Source organism: Pseudonaja textilis, chromosome 1 (assembly GCF_049901715.1).
Source record: "Pseudonaja textilis isolate UNSWEBS1 chromosome 1, rPseTex1.2, whole genome shotgun sequence".
Lineage (NCBI taxonomy): Eukaryota > Metazoa > Chordata > Lepidosauria > Squamata > Elapidae > Pseudonaja > Pseudonaja textilis.
In genome coordinates, this window is record NC_141990.1 from 112,379,835 (window position 1) to 112,400,245 (window position 20,411).

General features: G+C 36.2%; 1 protein-coding gene across 2 annotated transcripts in view; it reads left to right on the top strand.

Moving 5' to 3' along the window:
• Positions 1–20,411, top strand: part of ME1 (malic enzyme 1) — a 103,507-nt gene that overhangs the window by 20,317 nt on the left and 62,779 nt on the right. For both annotated transcript variants that reach the window (XM_026726776.2, XM_087914821.1), the window contains one exon: positions 2,434–2,583. In XM_026726776.2, the coding sequence (XP_026582561.1) occupies positions 2,434–2,583 (150 nt within the window). The remainder of the gene's footprint in view (positions 1–2,433; positions 2,584–20,411) is intronic.

Below are 20,411 nucleotides of genomic sequence, written 5' to 3' on the forward strand. Positions count from 1 at the left end.
CAGCTGTGCTGGGCGCCCCAGGCGAAACTCTTTGCGCTCTGCCTGGTGCCAGGCAGGGATGGCGGCTGGGTGCTTCTCCCAGGGTGGGCCGATCCTCCGCTATGGCCCCAGGAGATTCACCTCCCAACGTAGGGCTGGGCTGCCCTCTCGGGCAGGGGAGACTTTGTTGTACCGGTAGTAGAGCGTCGTTTTTAAAAGAATTGGCTTTGCCTTCGAAGACGAAGGGAAGGAGGCGACAGGAGCACCTGAAGCCGAGTGTCTCCGCCGAGCTCCGATTGCAGGGAGGAGCCCTGGCTGACCATGCGTGGCTGCACCAAATGCTGTGGCGTTGCTCTAAACACCACAGCAGCATGGGAGACGGGAAAGCAACGGTGGTGGAAGGTCTCCCGATATGAAGTGCCCCACCAACGCCGAGGTCAACATCCAAGCCATCGCTGCCCGCCCACCCGAGGATGCAAGGGGGGGGAATTAAGTCACCCCCCAAAAGACGGCCTAGCTGTTTTTTTCAGGGGTCAAAAAAAATAAGGCCCAGCCTTATTTTGTGAGAAACACAGTAAATATTTTTGAAGAAAAAGTATCATCTTACACATGGAAAAATATGGTAAATGCCAAGCCACACCAGCTGGTTTGGAAAGAGCGCTATATACCCAATACCTATCCTCAAAGTATTCTGTAGACTTGATAAATTGTGTGTTTTTGAAAAATCACAAATTTCATTATCTCCCTAGTTATGCTGCATGTTTTTGCTCTTTTAAAAAGCATATTTTGCTTACTATAAAATTGAGGACAGTTAAGAAATAGAATAAAATTTTAAACTCCATACAGGGCTTTCTACTATAGAAAGATCTTTTAGCAGACTTTTTCCTCATACCTTACTCAAAACATTTTTTTATATATTTGCCATCAAATAAATGAACAGAAGAATAAAATAAAATGAGACTTTTTAAGCAGAAGCAGCTGGTTATAGAGAATAAAGAAATTTTTAAAAAGGGCAATTGTTCAGAAAAAGTCTATCTTTCAGATTTCTGGCTGCCATGCATGCTTAAACAGTTTGGCATACTTTAGATTAGGCAATGTGTAATATGTTTTCCACCTGTTACTTTCCTTTGGAAATGAAATGAAATGCATATTAAAAAAAAGTTCATCCACCAAATTGTGTAGCATTCAGAATCAGGGATTATAAATTCAGGTACTTTAAAATGATTACCCTCCTGAAATTGAGTGAGGCATTTGTTAAATGAATTTTGCCCTATTTTTTCGATCGTTCTTGCCACAGTTGTTAAGCGAATCACCATAGCTGATAAGTTAGTAACATGATTGTTAGATGAATCTGGCTTCCCCTATTAATTTTACTTATCAAAACATTGCAAAAGGGGATCACGTGACCTTGGGACACAGCAATAGTCATAAGTATGAGTTCAGTTGGCAAGCATCTGAATTTTGATCATGGAGATGCTACAAAGGTCATAAGTGTGAAAAATGGCCATAAGTCATTTTTTTCAAAGCCATTGTAACTTTGAACGGTCACTTAATGAACTGTTTTAAGTTGAGGAATATAGATTTATAAACATTAGGATTCATTTATAACTGTTGTGAGTTGTGATTAGCATATGATCTTCTTTACTACTAGGAGTGGGATTTAAAGGCAGAGGAAAAAGCAGGTTTCTTTAGTTTGTTGTGTGATTGGGCAATTACCTGGAGACTACATATGTGGAGCTGCTTATGGAAGAGTGGTCCTTTGGGGGCTATTTTAATAGATTGCAACAGTGCTTCCTCCTCTGAACAGAAAAACAATGTGAAGTTTCTGTAGATGGATAAATATTCACATATAGATATATCTAGCTTTATGTTGATGTAGTTTGTAAAAAATAAAATAATTTAAAAGTATTATTTATGATTACTGAATGTATAACAGCCTTTTTGTCACATTTTATTTCAGTCAGTTCATAAAAGTAAAAGTAAGATTATGTGTGGAGCGCAGCTCTTTTATTATTATTTTAGTTACAGTGGTCCACTTTTTCAATCATATTGGGAATAACCTATCTAGCCCATTGAAAACTGAATCCTTGACTTTCTCACAGTAATAAAAAAGACAGTTTTTTTAGATTCTAAAAGTGTGTTAGTTTGATGCTTTATTATGTTATGTTTCATTTTATAAACAATATTCATCTTCTTATCCTAACTCAGTCTGTCCCTAAAGATGTAGAATGAATAGCAAAATAGATGATATATATGCTAAATAATTTCACATTTGCTACAGATTCACTAGCTTCACTGGTAATATAGCAATAAGCTTTCTACCAGAAAGAAGCATTTTCCATAGGTAAAAATAACTCTAATGGGAAAACAATCCCTGTTTTATACTTTTTTACACTCAATTTACTTCAGAGCAACATATGGAAATCTGTCTAATTTATAATTCATTTTTCACAGGTATATTTTGCTAATGGGTCTTCAGGATCAAAATGAAACACTCTTTTATAAAGTGCTGACTTCTGACATTGAAAGATTCATGCCTATTGTTTATACTCCCACTGTGGGTCTGGCATGCCAACAGTATGGTATAGCATTTCAGAGACCAAGGTATGTAAGGTTATACTTCACATTTAAGTAATTGTACATTTTTTCTTGCTTCATAGGTTTCTGCTTTTCAGCATAGTTGAATGTAATCCAAGTCTGGAACAATTAAGATAATTCAAACTATGTTAAGTACACTTTGCAAAAATATATCAATACTTTATTTTTTTAAAACACTGACAATAAAAAAATGTTTGGTTTTGATGGCTTTGCAGAGAAACTAATATTGCCTAATAATAACAATAAAACTGAAACAAGGAAAATCCAATCCTACTTTGATTTAAAAAATTGAAAATAAATTTGTATTGTTAATATACTATCATCATATAACGTATAATTTAATCAAAAAGAAAAAATGTCTGGAGGATATTTTATAATGTATTTTTTGTAAAATATTAAAACATAATTTACAAAGGCAGTTAGACGCTATTACTACTATTGGCAAGATCAGGCAATTTCTGCAGTTCACATTTATTCTTCTTCCAGTTGCATTGATAGCCAATTCTGTTCCAGAGCTTTCTCAGAGTATATTTGATTAACATCAGTGTTTATGGCAATTCTCTTGATTCTCTTTTTAAAGGGTGATAAACTTCATTACTGAACTGCTTGGCCCTTCCTAATATTAAATTACTACTCGACTTACAGCCCAACATTTCTGTTGCCAAGTGAGACATTTGTTAAGTCACTTTTGTCCCCTGTTACTACCTTTCTTGCCAGAGCTGTAACACAACTATTAAATGAATATGGCTTCCCTATTGACTTTGTTCCTCAGAAGGTTGCAAAAAAAATAAATAAATCACATAATCCTGGGACACTGCAACCTTCATAAATATGAGTCAGTTGCCAGGCATCTGAATGGATCACGTGAACATGGGGATTCTGCAATGGTTGTAAATGTGAAAAATGGTCATAAGTCCGTTTTTTCATCATCATTGTAATGTCGGCCATTAAATGAACTGTTGTAAGTTGTGAACTACCTTTAATCAAGTCAGGATTTTTAGATTTTAGCCTAAAGGGAAATAGACTAATGAATACAGGTAGTCCTTGACTTCATTGGCAGTTGGGACTGGAATTTCCTTCATTAAGCCAAAGGGACTTTGTGGGTCAGGAAGGATGTACAAGGGTGCGCAAATGGCCAGTGCAATGTAAACACTGAGGGCCAAAGAGATAGGTGGGGAGGATATACCCCAGTGACATGTGGTCTTCCCTGCTGGTGTCCCCTTTGACTTTCTGAGGGAAAATGGTCGCTGAATGAATGGTTGTAAGTCGAGGACTACCTGTAATCATTTGTAACATCAATGAATGAATTAGACAAGAAAGAATTCTGAGTGTCCTTATGGTAACATTTTACCAATTACTGTATTTATATTATTACTAAGAAATAAGGGAAACAACCTTACAGGCAGATACGTTTTCGGTTATATCCTCCTGGCAAGATATATCACGGAGACCCCAGTTTATTTTACTGCCATATAGTACTCACTTTCACAAGCATTCTGGGAAAAGGACTTCTGGGTTTTTTTATTTTAAAGCTGTTGATTTTTGGGAAACGATCTGGTGTCTGTAAAAGACTGTACTTCCTGCAATGTTCTCTAACATATATCGATATTTGTGTTTTGAGGATGTACCTCAATGAACCATATTATTTGACTCACACACCCAAACCGTGCCAAGCTTTTTCAAAAGAAGGACCTTTTTTATAGTTCTTAGAGGCCCCCTCACTATGATTTGCTAAAAGTTTCCTACTCTTTGGAGATAAGAAAGAAAATACATGAAAGTTGTAGTGAAAGCCCTAATGTAGACATATTGTAATAATAATAAAAAAATCCCCTCCAACATGAAACTACTCCCAAGTCCAAATTCATTGAAGCAATCTCTTCTACTTTGTAATCTTTACTTAGGTCCTTTCCAATATTACATGCAGCCTATGGGACTAATCATAAATGTGAGTAAGACACAAGATACTTGCCTTTTCCAGAATATCCTCTATAATCTTAATATATAATTACTCAATAGACCCGCTTGTCCTAACAGCACACTGAACCCACTGTATTACCAATAATGGATGAAGTTACAACTGGGTTGCTAAACTAAAAATGTTATAGCATATTCTGAGTATTTAGCTTTATTGGGGGAAAAAAATGACATAATATGTTTTTCAGATTTTACCTTACTGTGTTATATCCAAAAGTATGAAAAATTGCAATCTCAGTAACCTATTCAGACCACCCATTCATACAGCACTAAGACACCGAAGCCTCTCTTTGAGCATTCTTGAATTATTCCAGAGTAGGAAAAATTGATGTCAGCACAATAGCTCATACTCATTTTTATATAATCTTAAGACACATTTGGAATCATTTGAAGAAAAAGAAATGTATTTTTAAATTATAAACAAGCTGTTTCTGCTTTTTTTAAAATGTAGTATAAAAATGGTAGAATAACAATTGAATTTGAGAATAAAAACTCTGCTATATAATTTGCTAAATGTTGGCCTATTTATGATATTATCATCTCCATAGATTCATAAAGCTTTATAAAACTTCGAACCAGTGACATATCTTCTCATCTGCTTCATGCACACTGGTAGCTTCTGCAACGGGCCTGAGGCTGCCTGGCAGAATGGCTGGGTGGGAAGCAGGCCCAAGGCCTGAAGGCCTAGGTAGGGGTAAGAAGCCTAAGGCCTGTAGGCCAGAGGTGGTATTCAGCAGGTTCTGACCAGTTCTGGAGAACCAGTTGCAGAAATTTTGAGTAGTTTGGAGAACTGGCAAATACTACCTCTGACTGGAGATTTTACAGTATCCTTCCCCTGCCACACCCACCAAGCCACAACCACAGCACCGGTAGTAAAAAAATTTGAATCCCACCACTGCTATAGGCATCCTGAAGAGTGGGAAGCAGAGGGTGGGGAAGGCAATTGAGAAGCCTGGAGCAGGCCTCTCAGGGCCTCCACTAACACTGAAGCATTTAACAATATCCTGGGCTCACTTAATGACTGTATTTGGGGACAGCAGGGCTGGGGGTTATTATGCAAGGTTATCCTGTGAACACATTGCTTAAAGACCATCATGACTTGTGGACTGTAATTGGCAGGCTTCATTATGGTCATAACTCAGGGACTATCTGTAACGATGTTTAACAAATTATTATTCATTCAATATTTTTCCTTCTGCACTTTTTGGGAGTTTTGTGGCTAGTGTGTAGGTGTGTGCATATATACATGGACACTCACAAAACCCCCACTCAGGATAGATTTTAGCTGATGTTGGCAGATTTTTAAATGAACTAAGAAGGAAAGATGGGCGTTTCAAAAATCTTTTGTATGTTTATATATACGTTTTTTTCTTTCTAATCTTTTTTGGGGAGATTATAATCTTCAAACCAGTCTGCCATTTTAGTAAATATAATATGGTAGTCATGCATAGTTATGTTTTTCTTTTACATTCTGTTATGTCTTTAAAGAAGAAATGGAAAGTTCAGAAACAGCTTCTTTTTCTACATGTTTTCTGTTTTTATACAGGCATGCCTTTCACTAAAGAAGTTAGGATAGGCACCACACCAGGACGTATCCATAATATTTAGATAGATTTGTATATTTGTAACTATGTACTGCTGAAATGTTTAATTTTGTCCCCTATTGGAGTGCAGCTGTGTATCATATATTAATATACCTATACAGTTTTTTTTATACGCTCTGTGCTTTCTGCAAACATTACTGCATTCCTAGTAGGGTCTGCTATTGCTAATCCATTCTTCTCCTTCCATCTTTCTTCAAGTTTGATTCCAGAAGGCAAATCATGCATAGTGTGCTGGCTTCTACTTCATGTCCTCTGTTTTAGCAAAAATGTATAAAATTGCCGCGAGCAAAGTTGTATTTTTATGGGGTTTTGGACTGTCTTGTCTTGGTTTCTCATATACTGTGGAAATCCATTTCTTATTTCCTTCCTAAAATACTTTGGATTGATATGTGGTATGATTAGAGATTCATACATGTAATTAACTGTTGTTTTTTTTTAACTTAGAAAGCATTATTCTGTGGAAACATACCCATTCTGGGTATTGTATAATACTGCAACAGGTTACTAGACTTGTTATAGTGCAGAGCTTACAAATACAAAGTGTGGGCGGTGTGCATGTTTTCCACATAACATATGTTGCATTGCCTCTTTCTTCCTGTGATATACTGAGTACACTTTCCAAACTATCTTGGTGGTCCTCGACTTATAACAGTTCATTTAGTGATTGTTCAAAGGTATAATGACACTGAAAAAAATGACTTATGACATTTTTCACACTTATGAAAGTGTGCAGAATGCCCATGGTTATATGATTTACATTCGGGGAAGCAAAGTCAACGGGGAAGCCAGGTTCACTTAATAACCATGTTATTAACTTAACAACTGCAATGTAAAGAAATGTCATAAAATGGGGCAAAACTGACTTAACAAATTTCTCACTTAGCAACAAATTTTGGGATCGATTGTGGTCGTAAGTCGAGGACTACCTGTATGCTGATTTAAAAAAAAACCCACGCAACAATTGTCTTGTCAAAAGTACTTTATCCCTTTTTGAAGTCTTCTTGGATTCTTTTTTTCATCAATGATTATATCTTTCATGGAAACCTGGATTTATTTTAAATGCAAAATATATATTTTCCTTCTTTATTTATTTATTTTATTTATTTTTTTATTTATTTTATTTGTCAATTGTTTACGAGATAAGTAAAAGTGTATACATAATTATGAATACATGAAATGAGTACATATAAGAAAAATAAAAGAAAAATAAAAGAAACAATAGGACAGGGACGGTAGGCACGTTGGTGCGCTTATGCACGCCCCCTACAGACCTCTTAGGAAAGGGGTGAGGTCAATAGTAGACAGTCTAAGGTTAAAGTTTTTGGGGTTTGGGGAAGAAACTACGGGAGTCGGGTAGAGTATTCCAGACATTGACCACTCTGTTGCTAAAGTCGTATTTCCTGCAGTCAAGCTTGGTGCGGTTAACCTTGAGTTTGTATCTGTTGTGTGTTCTTGTGTTGTTATGGTTGAAGCTGAAGTATTCATTGACAGGTAGGACATTGCAATGTATGATTTTATATACCATGCTTAAATCAGACCGAAGACGGCGTAATTCAAGGTTTTCTAGTTCTAGAATTTCAAGTCTGGTGGCATAAGGTATTCTACAACGAGTAGAGGAGTGGAGAACTCTTCTTGTGAAATATTTCTGGACTTTCTCAATTGTGCTAATATCAGATACGTAATGTGGGTTCCAGACTGATGAGCTGTATTCGAGTATTGGTCTAGCAAATGTTTTGTATGCTCTAGTTAGTAGTGTGATATTACCAGAGAAAAAGCTACGTAAGATTAGGTTAACAACTCTTAATGCCTTTTTGGCTATGTAGTTGCAGTGGGCACTAGCACTTAGATCATTAGAGGTGAGTATTCCAAGGTCCTTTACAGAGCTTGGATCATCAACAAGATCTTGACTATTCAGCTTGTATTTTATTTTTGGATTTTTTTGCCAATATGTAAGACAGAGCATTTATTTGTTGAGATTTGAAGTTGCCATTTGTTTGACCATTCTGATACACAGTCAAGATCTTCTTGAAGGGTAGCAGTATTGTCTGTGGTATTGAACAGCTTTACATCATCAGCGAAAAGAACGCAGTTGCTCTTAATATGATCACAGAGGTCATTTATGTAGAGTATGAAGAGAGTTGGTCCTAGAACACTGCCTTGGGGACACCACTATTGACAGGTACAGAATTTGATAGGACACTCCCAATTTTGACCATTTGTTGTCTGTTTGACAGGAATGCTTCTATCCAGTTATGCAGTTGTCCAGAGATACCATAGGATTTTATTTTTAGTAGTAGTTTGTCATGTACCACTGAATCAAAGGCTTTACAGAAGTCTATGTAGATTGCATCTATTGTTTTGCCCTGATCAAGTTGTGTAGTCCATATGTTTTTGCAGTGTAAGAGTTGCAGATTACAGGATAGCTTTTTTCTGAAACCAAATTGTTTATTGGAGAGTAGGTTGTTTGTCTCTAAGTGGAGGATGATGGATTGGTTAATAATTGATTCCATGACTTTACAGGTGACGCAGCATAAGGAGATTGGTCTGTAATTTTCAACTAGGCAGGGGTCTCCTTTTTGAAGATGGGGATGACTGTGGCTTGTGACCATAGGTTAGGCAAGGAACTGGTCCTGAAAGATTTTTCAAAGATTATGCTTAGAGGTTCGGCTATGGCAGTGGATAACTTTTTTAAGAGATAGGCACATATTCCATCCGGTCCAATAGATAGGGATGGTTTTAGATTGCGTAGTGCTTTTTCAACATTGTCTTCTGTAAAATCGATATGTATTAGATCACTGTAGTTATCTGTGGTTGGCTAGGAAATGCTGGGCATGATCCATTGCTGTTTACAAATACTGAGCCAAAAATGTGTTAAAGATGTTGGCTTTAATGGTGTCGTCGTTGCAGTCTTTACCATTAGGTCCTATCAGGGGTGGGATGGACCTTGAATCTTTTAGTTTGTTGTTTACAAAATTGTAAAAAGCATTGGTGGAATTGGTGCTTAGAAGGTTTTCCTCTTGTTTAATATGATAATTGGTGCATTCGGTCTTTATTTGGTGGCATAAATTTTTGTATCGGCTTTTGAAATTGGCAACGTGACCAGATTTGTTTTTCCGCCAGAGTGATCTCTTTTGGATTGAAGTTTCCTTATTGTTATGGGCAATCTGTTTTTTGTTTTGTTTTGGGAGTAGTTGTTGGTACATATAGTTTGATGACTCTTTTGACTTCAAGTAAAAATATGTTGTAATGGTCTTCAACAGTATTGCATCCATTGAATAGAGATTGCCAATCAAGGGATGAGAGATCGTTGTTTATAAGATCATAGTTGCCTTTTTTGAAATTATAATTGGGGATCACATCATTGTGGTGGTTTTTGTGTGGACGTATGTTGAGACAAAAGTCAATCATATTGTGGTCACTGCTGGAAAAGGGTTCTTTAGTTTGTATTCCGTAAATTAAATTCAAACTATTGCAGAAGATGAGATCGAGGCAGTTGTTTAGTCTAGTGTTGTTGGATACTAGCTGTTCCAGTCCCAGATTTGTAACAGCATTGTAAAAGGTTGCATGTATGGTTTCAGTTGTACATTCATTTAGGGTCCAGTCAATATGAGGCAGATTGAAATCACCAAGAAAGATAAAAGGGTATGGGCAGGATGCTGCCCATGTTAGTAGTGTATTTAGCTTGTTTACATGTTCAATGTCATAATCAGGTGCTCTGTAACATAGTAAGAATCGAATTGTGATATTTAAGGATAGTTCACAGATAATGGTCTCAGGAAGAGCAAGCTCCTGGGTAACTTGGATATTTTTTAGATGTAAGGACTTTTTGTAGAAGATAGCAACACCACCTCCTCTACGAATTTCACGATCTGATCGGTAAACATGATAGTCTCTTACTGTGGTAATGGAGTCGGGGAGAGATGCATTGAGCCATGTTTCACAGACAAATATAATGTCGAATTTAGCCATATTTAGTAGGAGGAAAAATTCAGGTATTTTATTTACAAGGCTTCTTGCATTGAGTAGCTTGCATTTAAGGCCAGCAGTAGTTGGAGTTGAGGTAGTTAGGGGCGTGCGTGCCTAGTCTTTGTAGAGGTCTATGATTTATACAAAGAAGAGTAAGGTTAGTTACACCAGTAAAGAATAACTAAGCGCTATCACACAGTAATCTTTTGTGCCTGAAAGTTGGTAGTAATCTATTTCTGCTTTCATTTTTAAATGATTTTTAAAAAGTTAATTCTGACAAATAAAAGCCAGTGTTTTTAGTTAAACTAATATAATTCGTTTGAAAATTTATATTCTTCCTAGTGACTTATTTTTTTAAATGTATTTTAAAAGTATTAGGTTCCAAAAGATACTTCCATGCTAGTGAGTTTCTGCAGGTGGTCTGCCTTATAGAAATGGAGTGAAACTGGATCCTTTTTTGTAATTAAAGGGTAAGGGTGATAGTCAGTTCAGATATTCCTTATTTCATTTGGCTTATTTTAGCTATTCTCTTGACATTCTTGTACAGAGCCCTGACATTTATGGATACAGGCAGCAATGACTTACGTGATATGATGAAAATTGGCAACAGCATATATCCATGAATTGGTGGGTTGTAGGTTATGTTTGTTCATTTAGGTGTACACCTAATAACTTATTTGGTATCAAAACAAATGTCAAATGCCTATACATTCTTTTTTTTTTAGAAATCTATGCAGAAAATATCTGTACTTTTATTCCTGAAACTATATAACTAGAGAATTATATAGAAAGGCTTGTCAAGTATATAATTTCCTCTGAAGTCTTCTGGGAAATATTTTTATGAATTAAAAGCAAGATTAATTTGATTGCCTTCTGAATGAACATTTTCTCTGAATTAATCAACACTGCTTTATGAATAGTAGCAAATAGTCTGAGGATACTTTAGTACAAGGGTCATAAACCCCAGGTCCATGGGCCGATGCTGGGCCATGGCATGCCAAAAATTGGGCCGCATAAACAAGGGAAGCCCCATCTGCAGGATACAGGCTGCACATGAAATCATGCTCCCTCCAGACTGCGGAAAACCCTCTCTCCATGTAACCAATCCCTGGTGCCCAAAATATTGGGGGCCACTGATCTACTATTACAATCTATATTGACTGTTTCCTAGTATGATAAGTGTTGTACCTTATGATTCTTGATGAATGTATCTTTTCTTTTATGTACACTGAAAGCATTTGCACCAAGACAAATTCTTTGTGTGTCCAATCACACTTGGCCAATAAAGAATTCTATTCTATTCTATTCTATTCTATTCTATTCTATTCTATTCTATTCTATTCTATTCTATTCTATTCTATTGCCTGCCTGTTTGCTTATTTATTTATATGTTTTATAGCCTAATTCCTCTGATTCCAGGTGGCTTACTTAAAAAAAGTAAATATTATTTTAAAATAATATTTTTATATAATCACAATGATTATGTGAACAAGTGTAATTAAAAAAAGTAAAAAGTTAACAGGTAAACAAACTCTTGTAAAATGGTTGTACCTTTGCGTCTCCTGTATTATACACGTCTGAAGATTGTCTGGGCCTTAGGATAAAGAGTATTCCAGAGTGATGGGATTCTCTAAGAAAAATAATGTTTTCAGCGTCCATCCTTCTGACATTTCAAGGAAAGGATTCTTGAAGCATCTCTTTCCAGACAAGTAAGGCTTTTAGAGTTCAAGAATTGTACTCAGAAACAAATGCAATGCTCCCACTGTACAGCTGGCATAATACAGCTGAAACAGCTCTCTCTCACCAGCATTTGGACTGTCACATTCTGCACCAGCTGAAGTTTCCAGGTATTCTGCCAAGCAACGGAGCGTCTTGTAGCAATCCAACCTTGAGGAAATGAATGACTGCTACAGAAGCTGGGCAGAGACATCCCTGGCCACAGCTGCCTATCCTAGATCAAGTGAAAGCCGTAAATCCAGAAGAATATCTCCACCCACCCACTCCCTGCAACTTTCAGGAGGAATGCAATTCATTCCAGAACCAACATAGGGCTTATAATCGAAGCAGATGTTTTTTTGGACAAGCCACAACTTCATAGGTTCAGTTTCAAGTTGTTTCATCCCGCCCAGTCTTTTACTGCCTCTAGGCAGTAAGAACATCCACTATATTTCCTGTCTTTGGAGAAGACAATATATAACTGGACGCTATCAGCATACTGATGTTATCATCCGGAATCAACAAATGACCTGATCATAGTAACATGGAAAAGTTAAACAACTTGCAGGGAAGAGTCAGATCTTGTATTATCCTATACAAAAGTTTGAACACTCATTCCCCATTATCACCAGTTGGAGCAATTTACTTAAGTATAGAAACGGCATTATATGTACCACTATGAAAAGCAATCACTCCTGGCCATTGTCAGTCCTTTAGGTGATCTAGAAGGGTGGTATAATCAATTATTGTGAATGCTACTAAGCGATCCAATAGGATCAGGAAGACTACTCTCTCTTTATCCACCAAAACAATCAGTACCAGGCCTAGCTCTGAATTCTGTCTGAAAGAGATCTAATTAATCTGTTTGGTTAAAGTGTTAAACTAGAAACTCTCACCAACAGAAGCCTACTAGATATTTTGAGCCAATCATTCTTAGCCCCAAAACTAGGACTTTTCAATTTGGTTTAATATATAGCGGTACATATAATGGTATTTCTGTACTATTGAGCAAATAAATTGCATTTGCATAAATCAGTCAATTTCTATTTAGAAATATCTGGGAAAGGTTTTTTTTTAATTAGGTTACTTTAAATGCAGATGATATTTTTATTCCATGGTGCTTTTCCCACTACTGAATATTTTCCATCCATTCGTGAGTTGGCAAAAGACTATACTTTGCTGTTTCCATTTCCTGTTCCTTTTGGCGCTACATCCAGTCATTGTCAGTCACCTGATTTCCCTCCAATATCATGGGTAATAAAGTGTAATAGATTTTATCCACTTGCAGGAGTTGTAGGTCATAATAAAGGGGAAAATAGGGGAGAATAGCAATTTCTATGAGAAACATAGGATATAGGGAACAAAGGTTTAACTCTTCCACTATAAGTTGCAATCCTGATGAAAATCCCTTTGTTCAATGTTGCAATTAAATTTAATAAAGGAAAGGAAAGCTTGTATTGTTGTCACTGTGCTAAGCTCAATTTTTTTAAAAAAGCAACTCTGGGAACCGTGTTATTAATTTAACATAAAGGTAAGTCTTCGATGTATTTCTGGGCTCATAAAAAGTAGATGAAATGGTGTGCTTCTGAGGTCTTGCTACTTTCCAAGAGAATTGTATGGGCTAGGTTAATTGTGGGGAAGGAATTCTTTGGAAGCCGAGTGCATTTCTTACAACTTTGCACAGCGCACAGAAAGCATATGCATTGGGGTTCTTTTGAAGATGCCAAGTGCTACTTCACAACAGCATAGCATTTTGAGGCATGTTTTCTAATCTGAGGTATCTGAATACGTTGAGTATGTGGCATCGTTACTGAACTTACTGTATTTACTGTAAATCTGGTGGCTCCTATTCCTCTTATATTGAATATTTCAGGCATAATTCAGCAAGCTTGCTACTACTATAGTATATGATTTATATATTTCAGTGGAACATTTTATAACCGAAGGAAAAGTTTTAATGGTTGACAAAGGAAAACTATATAAGCAGAGATAGTAATATATTTGAAAAAGAATGTTGACGTTAATGAGTTTTCCCTAATGAGGTAGGCTGGGATTTTAAAAATCAAGCTATAAGCCAGGTAAAGTCCAGATGTTTAAACTTTCAAAGATTGTTTTAGGATTTCATTCTTCTTTTAAAATTCCCATACCTAGCTTTTAATAGGTCTTTCTTAGCTAGACCTTCACTAATTATTTTAATTGAATCATAATTAAAATATAATAGGTGTAATCATTTTTAATATAAAAATGTAATAGTTGTTTAGTTAAAAATCCTTCTTAACTTAAAGCAAAATGAAAATAGTAGACAATGGGATATATTGTTTCTTCTTCCCGCTTTCTTAAACACGGTTAATAGTTTGGCAGGAGTGAAATCATGAAATCTTACATGTTCTTATTAGTTTATAAAGTATCCTTGTTTTTAGATTTTGCTTATTGAACATATCACACTGAGCTGGATGGCATACAAAATGAAAATGAAGTATAGTTCATCAAAATGCTAGTTTCTAGTGAAGGCACTAGAGGCCTTATGTGAACTACCAGCATCTAGAAACCTTGGCGTTCTTCTAATCCACCGCCCTGCTCAAGCGGGAGACCCTAGACCATTTCAGACAGGTGACACTCCAGTCTCTTCTGAAAAACCTCCAGTGATGAAGCCCCCACAACTTCTGAAGGCAAGCTGTTCCACTGGTTAATTGTCCTCATTCTTAGGAAATGTCTCCTTAATTCCAGGTTACTTCTCTCCTTGTTTAGTTTCCATCGACTCTTTCTTGTCCTGCCCTCTGATACTTTAGAAAATAAGTTGACCCCCTCTTCTTTGTGGCAGCCTCTCAAATATTGAAAGATTGTCCCTCCCCAGTCCTTCTTTTCGTTAGATTAGCCAACCCAAATCCTGCAACTGTTCTTCATATATTGTTATCTCCAGGCCTTTAATCATCTTAATTGCTCTTCTTTGCACATTTGTATAAAACATATTTGCATAAAACCTATTTGTATATTTTAATTTATTGGGTTTTTCCCCTTAATATTTGGTGGAGTACTTAACTTGGCACTGCCTAGTTTGTATATATAGATGGGATACTCCTAAAAGAGATCATTTGGAAAGTTCCCTTGGGCCTTAACATGAGGATAGACAATTTTTGTTGGTCAGTGATTGTGGTTGTTTCTGTTTCAAAGCATCTTTTCAGTGGGGGAGGGATAAGAATCTGCAGGCTTCCCATTGGCAGTGACTCAGTGATGTCTCCCAAGACAGATGAATGGCATGTGAGTGGAGGTATTCTGGCTTTTATTTCCCCCAAAGTAGATGGGTTGAGTTTCCTTTAAGTCTTTTTATTTATTTGTTTCTTTTAAGTCTTTGTCTTTAAAAAACCACCATGAAAATATAAGCAGCACAAACCTGGGGACAGAGAAATGAGGCTGGAGAGTTCTTGTTGCTTATCCTAGGCTTAAAAGGAAAATGAAGTATTTTATGAGTGTTGTTACAATTGCTTCTCTGTATTCTACCATACTCTGCCTTTCATCAGCGTGAGCTAGTCTAGCCATTATCCTTTTGTCAGATATTACTGTTTTCTGTCAGTAACCCATTCTTTGTTTAGCCATTACTGTCTTTGTAAAGTATGTAACCATTCACAGTTTATTTCATATGGATTTTGAAATACAGACATCTTGGGTGCAAGTTGTAGAACGTACTGTAGTCATCATGTTAGCATTTTTGGACAATGTTGCATTTCAAAGTGAATTCAGATTCTAATTGGATAGTACCAAGATCCTGCCGTTTTCTAAGTTTTAATGGGAATACATGGCTGGAACTTGTTAATATAATGACTTCTCATTTTAGAATAAAGTTTTGATTTCATATTTATCAATACATTTCTTGGAAATACTTCCACAGCTAGTAACATTTTATATTTTTTCTTTTTTGTAGAGTCTGTCTGGCTTCACTAGAGTTTGCTTCAGTCATAACACTTTTTTTTCTTGTTTGGTAGGGTAAAGTTTGACAATTTGTAATTCACTGAACAGTTATATACGCTTAACTTTTGGCAATGAAAATATTTTAGTTGGAATTATTGGAGACTGTTCATGGCAATTCAAATTAAATGTGTTTGCATCTTTCAAAGTCTTGAGATTTACAGCCTCTTAAAATTCTGATTTAATTTTCATGTTTTTTATTATTTGTATATGTAAAAAGAAATTATGATATATTGTTATTACATCATATAATCTATTTCCTTCTATAGTGTAAAACTGCTTTTTAATTTGTATGAATTTTTAAAAATTATCAGATGTTCAAAGCAGCTATGAAATGTCAGACCATTACTACTAAACATTCAATGGTTCTTGACCTCTGGCAGATGGAAAAGCCCAGATTGTTTTTTCCTATGCCTCGTCATCTAATGATAAGTTTGAGGGCATCATTGCTCATTGTTGCATTGCAATTCACCTTGATGAAATATTGTTCTTCCTGAATTTAGCTCCTGTTCTGTTCCCTCTTTATTCATCTGAATAAACTTTGACTCTCCTTCTTTAGCCTTCGAGAAACATCCTTAGCTTTGAGTCTTAAATTCAGATGTCAGCACATTTTCAAACCTTCCATGCCAGGAATTGCCCAGGTTCTGGTTGCTTGGAAGATTTCCAATAAACCTCTGCAGTCACACAAAGGGCATAGTACTTTGGGCCAGTCTCCAAATCTTGTCAGCACTAGTTCCTGCATCTTCTCTAAATAGCCTTAACCCTTTTCTTCAGAGTTCCTGGAAGACAAAAGTCTCCTCCATTAGCTAACTTACCTGATCTATTGTGATCCAATAGAGACCTTTAATCTCATGCTTCTTGTGGTTTCCATAATCTCCACATGATCCCAACTAGCATTCATGTTTATCTGTCAACAGGAATTCCTATTTTAATTATTTTATCCTGTATATAAATGGAGTCTGCCAAACACTGAAGGATACTGCAAAATAAAACATTTGATTAACATTTGAAACAGACTCAAGACTAACTCATTTGCTAGATATAGGTGCAACAAATGAGATGCGGACTTATAGGTATTCAGGCCCTGACCCATGGAGGCTTTAAAGGTGACAGCCAACATTGTGAATTGCATCCAGCATCAGACCAGCAGGGTAATGTCCCAAAGATAAAGCACAGGTGGTCTTCAACTTACAACAACTCATGTAGTGACCATTTGAAGCTACAATGGCTCTAAAAAAAGTGTCTTACGACTGTTTTGTACCCTTATGACTGTTGCATCATCCCCATGGTCACGTGATCCAAATTCAGATGCTTGGCAACTTGTTCATATTTATTATGGTTGGTGTCTCCTGGGATCATGCCATCACCTTTAGTGACCTTCTGACAAGCGAAGTCAACAGGGAAGCCAGATTCACTTAACAACTGTGTTACTAATTTAACAACAGTAGTGAGAAATGGGGCAAAATTCACTTAACAGCCTGTGTCATTTAGAAACAAATTTTGGGCTCAATTGTGGTCGAGGACTACGTGTATCTGGAACCTCCTACTCATTTGGTTAGAGTTCAGTCCCACGCAGAATTTAAAAGTCTTCAGGCACCATGTCAGAAATTCCACTACATCCTCTGCCTGGTTAGGGACAGAGAGATATAACTGGGTATTATTTTCATATTGATGACACATCACTCTGAATCAATGAATGACTACACCCAATGGCTTCATCTACTGTAGATGTTAAACAATGTAGGAAACAGGCGTTTCTGGTTCAGATTATTTCTTAGTAGCAGATGTGGAGATTTGATGTATATACCGCACAATTTTCCAGAAATCTTGTGGAATTATTTCTTAAGAGCTGCTATAACTGATGGTTAATTTGGAGGTCAGAATAACAACTTTTTATTTCTTCTAGTTATACATAGGTATACTTCTCTTCTGTCATGTTCTCATTATATGCTGAATAATAATAATAAATTCTTCCAATAGAACAATCTTAACATAGAAGCAAGAAATAATTTGGTACTACTAGTTTAAGTGTTGTTTGAATATATTTGAAATTGAATCTACCATCTTCTGAATGTAAAAATTGAATATTATTTTTCAATCAGGAACTAACTCCTTGTAGCCATTTTTAAGGAATTATTTTAAAACTGTACATTTTTTAATGTTGGTATCCAAATTAATATTTTTTCCATGAAACATCCATGGAATATCCTGACTGAAGTATTTTAATCCCTCTGTGAATTACACAATATAGCTAACTTTAGAGTCTCTTCCCAGGATAAATGAGCCATGTTATTTTAACCTTTTCCTCATAAAATAGAGTATCTATTACTATAAGGATTTATTTTACATTCAGCTTTTCTTGAACAAAGTACCAAAAGCAGGACAGGGCGACCTAGATTGTACGTGTATTTTGCAACATCTTTTAAAAATGACAAGTTTAATAATTTAATGTTAGTAATTTAGTTAAATATCCAAAAGTCACAACAAGCTTGATCTTTAATCCTTAAGAAAATGTAAGGAATTTTCCAAAAAAACATTGCAAATACCTCATGTTATAACAATTTAGGGATGACATATCTTTAGTCCTATGACTTTTAAGCTGTTATAGAAAACTGCTTAACAGGATACCATGGGAATATACGTATTAACTATATTAAATATGTCATCAGTGCCCAAAGATAGCCAAATTTGGTTTGGAGATTCTGTTTCTGACTTGCATGATTCTAATATTAGTTTGCATCTTCCTCTCTGCAGTTGATCCTATTATAGGGCCAGCAAATTCAAGCTGATGTAAAGAGTAAAGACTAAATTATAACTAAAGCTGTTCAAATTTTTTTTTGAAAGAGCTGCTTTGGAATATGTGACTGTACTTAGGCCACAGCTTTTTTTGAGCCATTAGACCAATCATCATTTTCCACATTCACAAAATGCTCCCAACTGCCTCTGTGTGCATATGTATAAGGTTTATTGAATTTTCCATGCTTTCTAATCTTAGTTTATAATATTGGAAAACAATTTTTCTAGAATTCATGTTCATTAAATCAGGATGGAGTCTAACTGATTTGAACCTGGTTAATTGAGGTTTCACCTCACTCCCATAGTATCTTCCTGTCCAGTTTGATCCGGCATAATTGGCACATTTTGGGTTTCTTTAGTTAAATGATGCTACCTGTTCATTCCCTGGAAGCACATCTTCTTGTAGTAAGTAGTAACTGGCCCAGTGGTGGTATGCTACCAAGTCAGCCCTGTTCGGCTGAACTGGTAGTAAAAAAAGCCTCCGATGACCAGTTGAGAGGATTAGGCCTTCTCACTCATCCCTGCGCTTTTCTTTTCTTTACCCTCTCAGCTGATTGGTGCTGCAGGCCTCAGCTGGTGCGTGGAAAGCTGCTTGTGCACATTAGGTGCGCGTGCAATCACTGAACAGGTAGGATCCCACTGCTGGACTGGCCCCTGAGATCCTGAGATTGTCCCTGAGAACCTGATAGCCCCTACCCTGCTGCTGTTTTGAAGGGCCTTAAAGACTTGGTTCTCTTCTCAGGTCTTTAATGAGGGAGAATAAAACTTTCTTTGCACTGTGTGCGTGTGTTTATTTTTTTCCATACCAGTCCAGTTTCTGTTACCTTGTTATACTTTATTTGTTAAATTTATTCCCTCTTGTCCTCCTCTGCAGCCTTCTCCTTTCTTGTGAGCCGCCCACAGTAAATAGAAATACACTTCAATAGTGTTTCATGGCGTTCACTGTTCAGCTCACAAAAACATTGCCAAGCACTAGTATGTAGGTAGGCAATTCTTGAGAATGGTGTTAAATGGTGCTTTTTATGTATTTATTTTTTTAGACTTTTAAACGATCAGGTTTGAGATAAAATTTTAAAATCCCTCCATTTCACAATTGTAATCATTACATGCTTACCCCGTAAGTTACTATACTGCAGAAGCCTTCATGATTGGATTTAGGCAAGAGTGGATTTCCACATAAACTGTCTCTAGATTAGGGAATTTAGCATGCCTAGAATAGGATGGTCATCCTTTGAGTAAATTGGGATGTTGTTATGCTGGTGGGAATCATTTCAAAATAAGTGTGGACTGTGCTTCTTGCTGGTATTGACTAAAGCTAGTAGCATAGCCTATTTTTTCTCTAGCTTATTAAATACATTGTATGAAAGCTTTAATTGATCAAAGCCACGAGTAGCCAAAGGTTCATTTGGTGATTAGCATGGCATACAGAAGATTGTCCTTGAAATACAGAAGGACTAAATGAAAAAGAACAAGAATTAATAGATGAAATGAAATAACTTTTTAAAATGCTCTTGTTTCTGTGAAACAAAAGAGGGAAGGATATAATCAATCCAAATGAAGGTGATCTTATTTGTTACGATGACTTCTGCAGGAGTCTGAGTGGCTGATCTTAAATGGCTGGTAAATTGCTGATCTAAAGTGACTGATCTTTGTCTGATTTTATAGAGTGAAGTTGATTGGTATCTGTGGGTAAATGAAGGTTTAATTTAAATGAAAGGACTAAAGTGTATAACAGAAAGCATGAATTGGTGGCATCTATTTTTCAAAATATATTTTTGGAAGGCTGTAAGTAAAAGGCTATAAATAAGAAGAAAT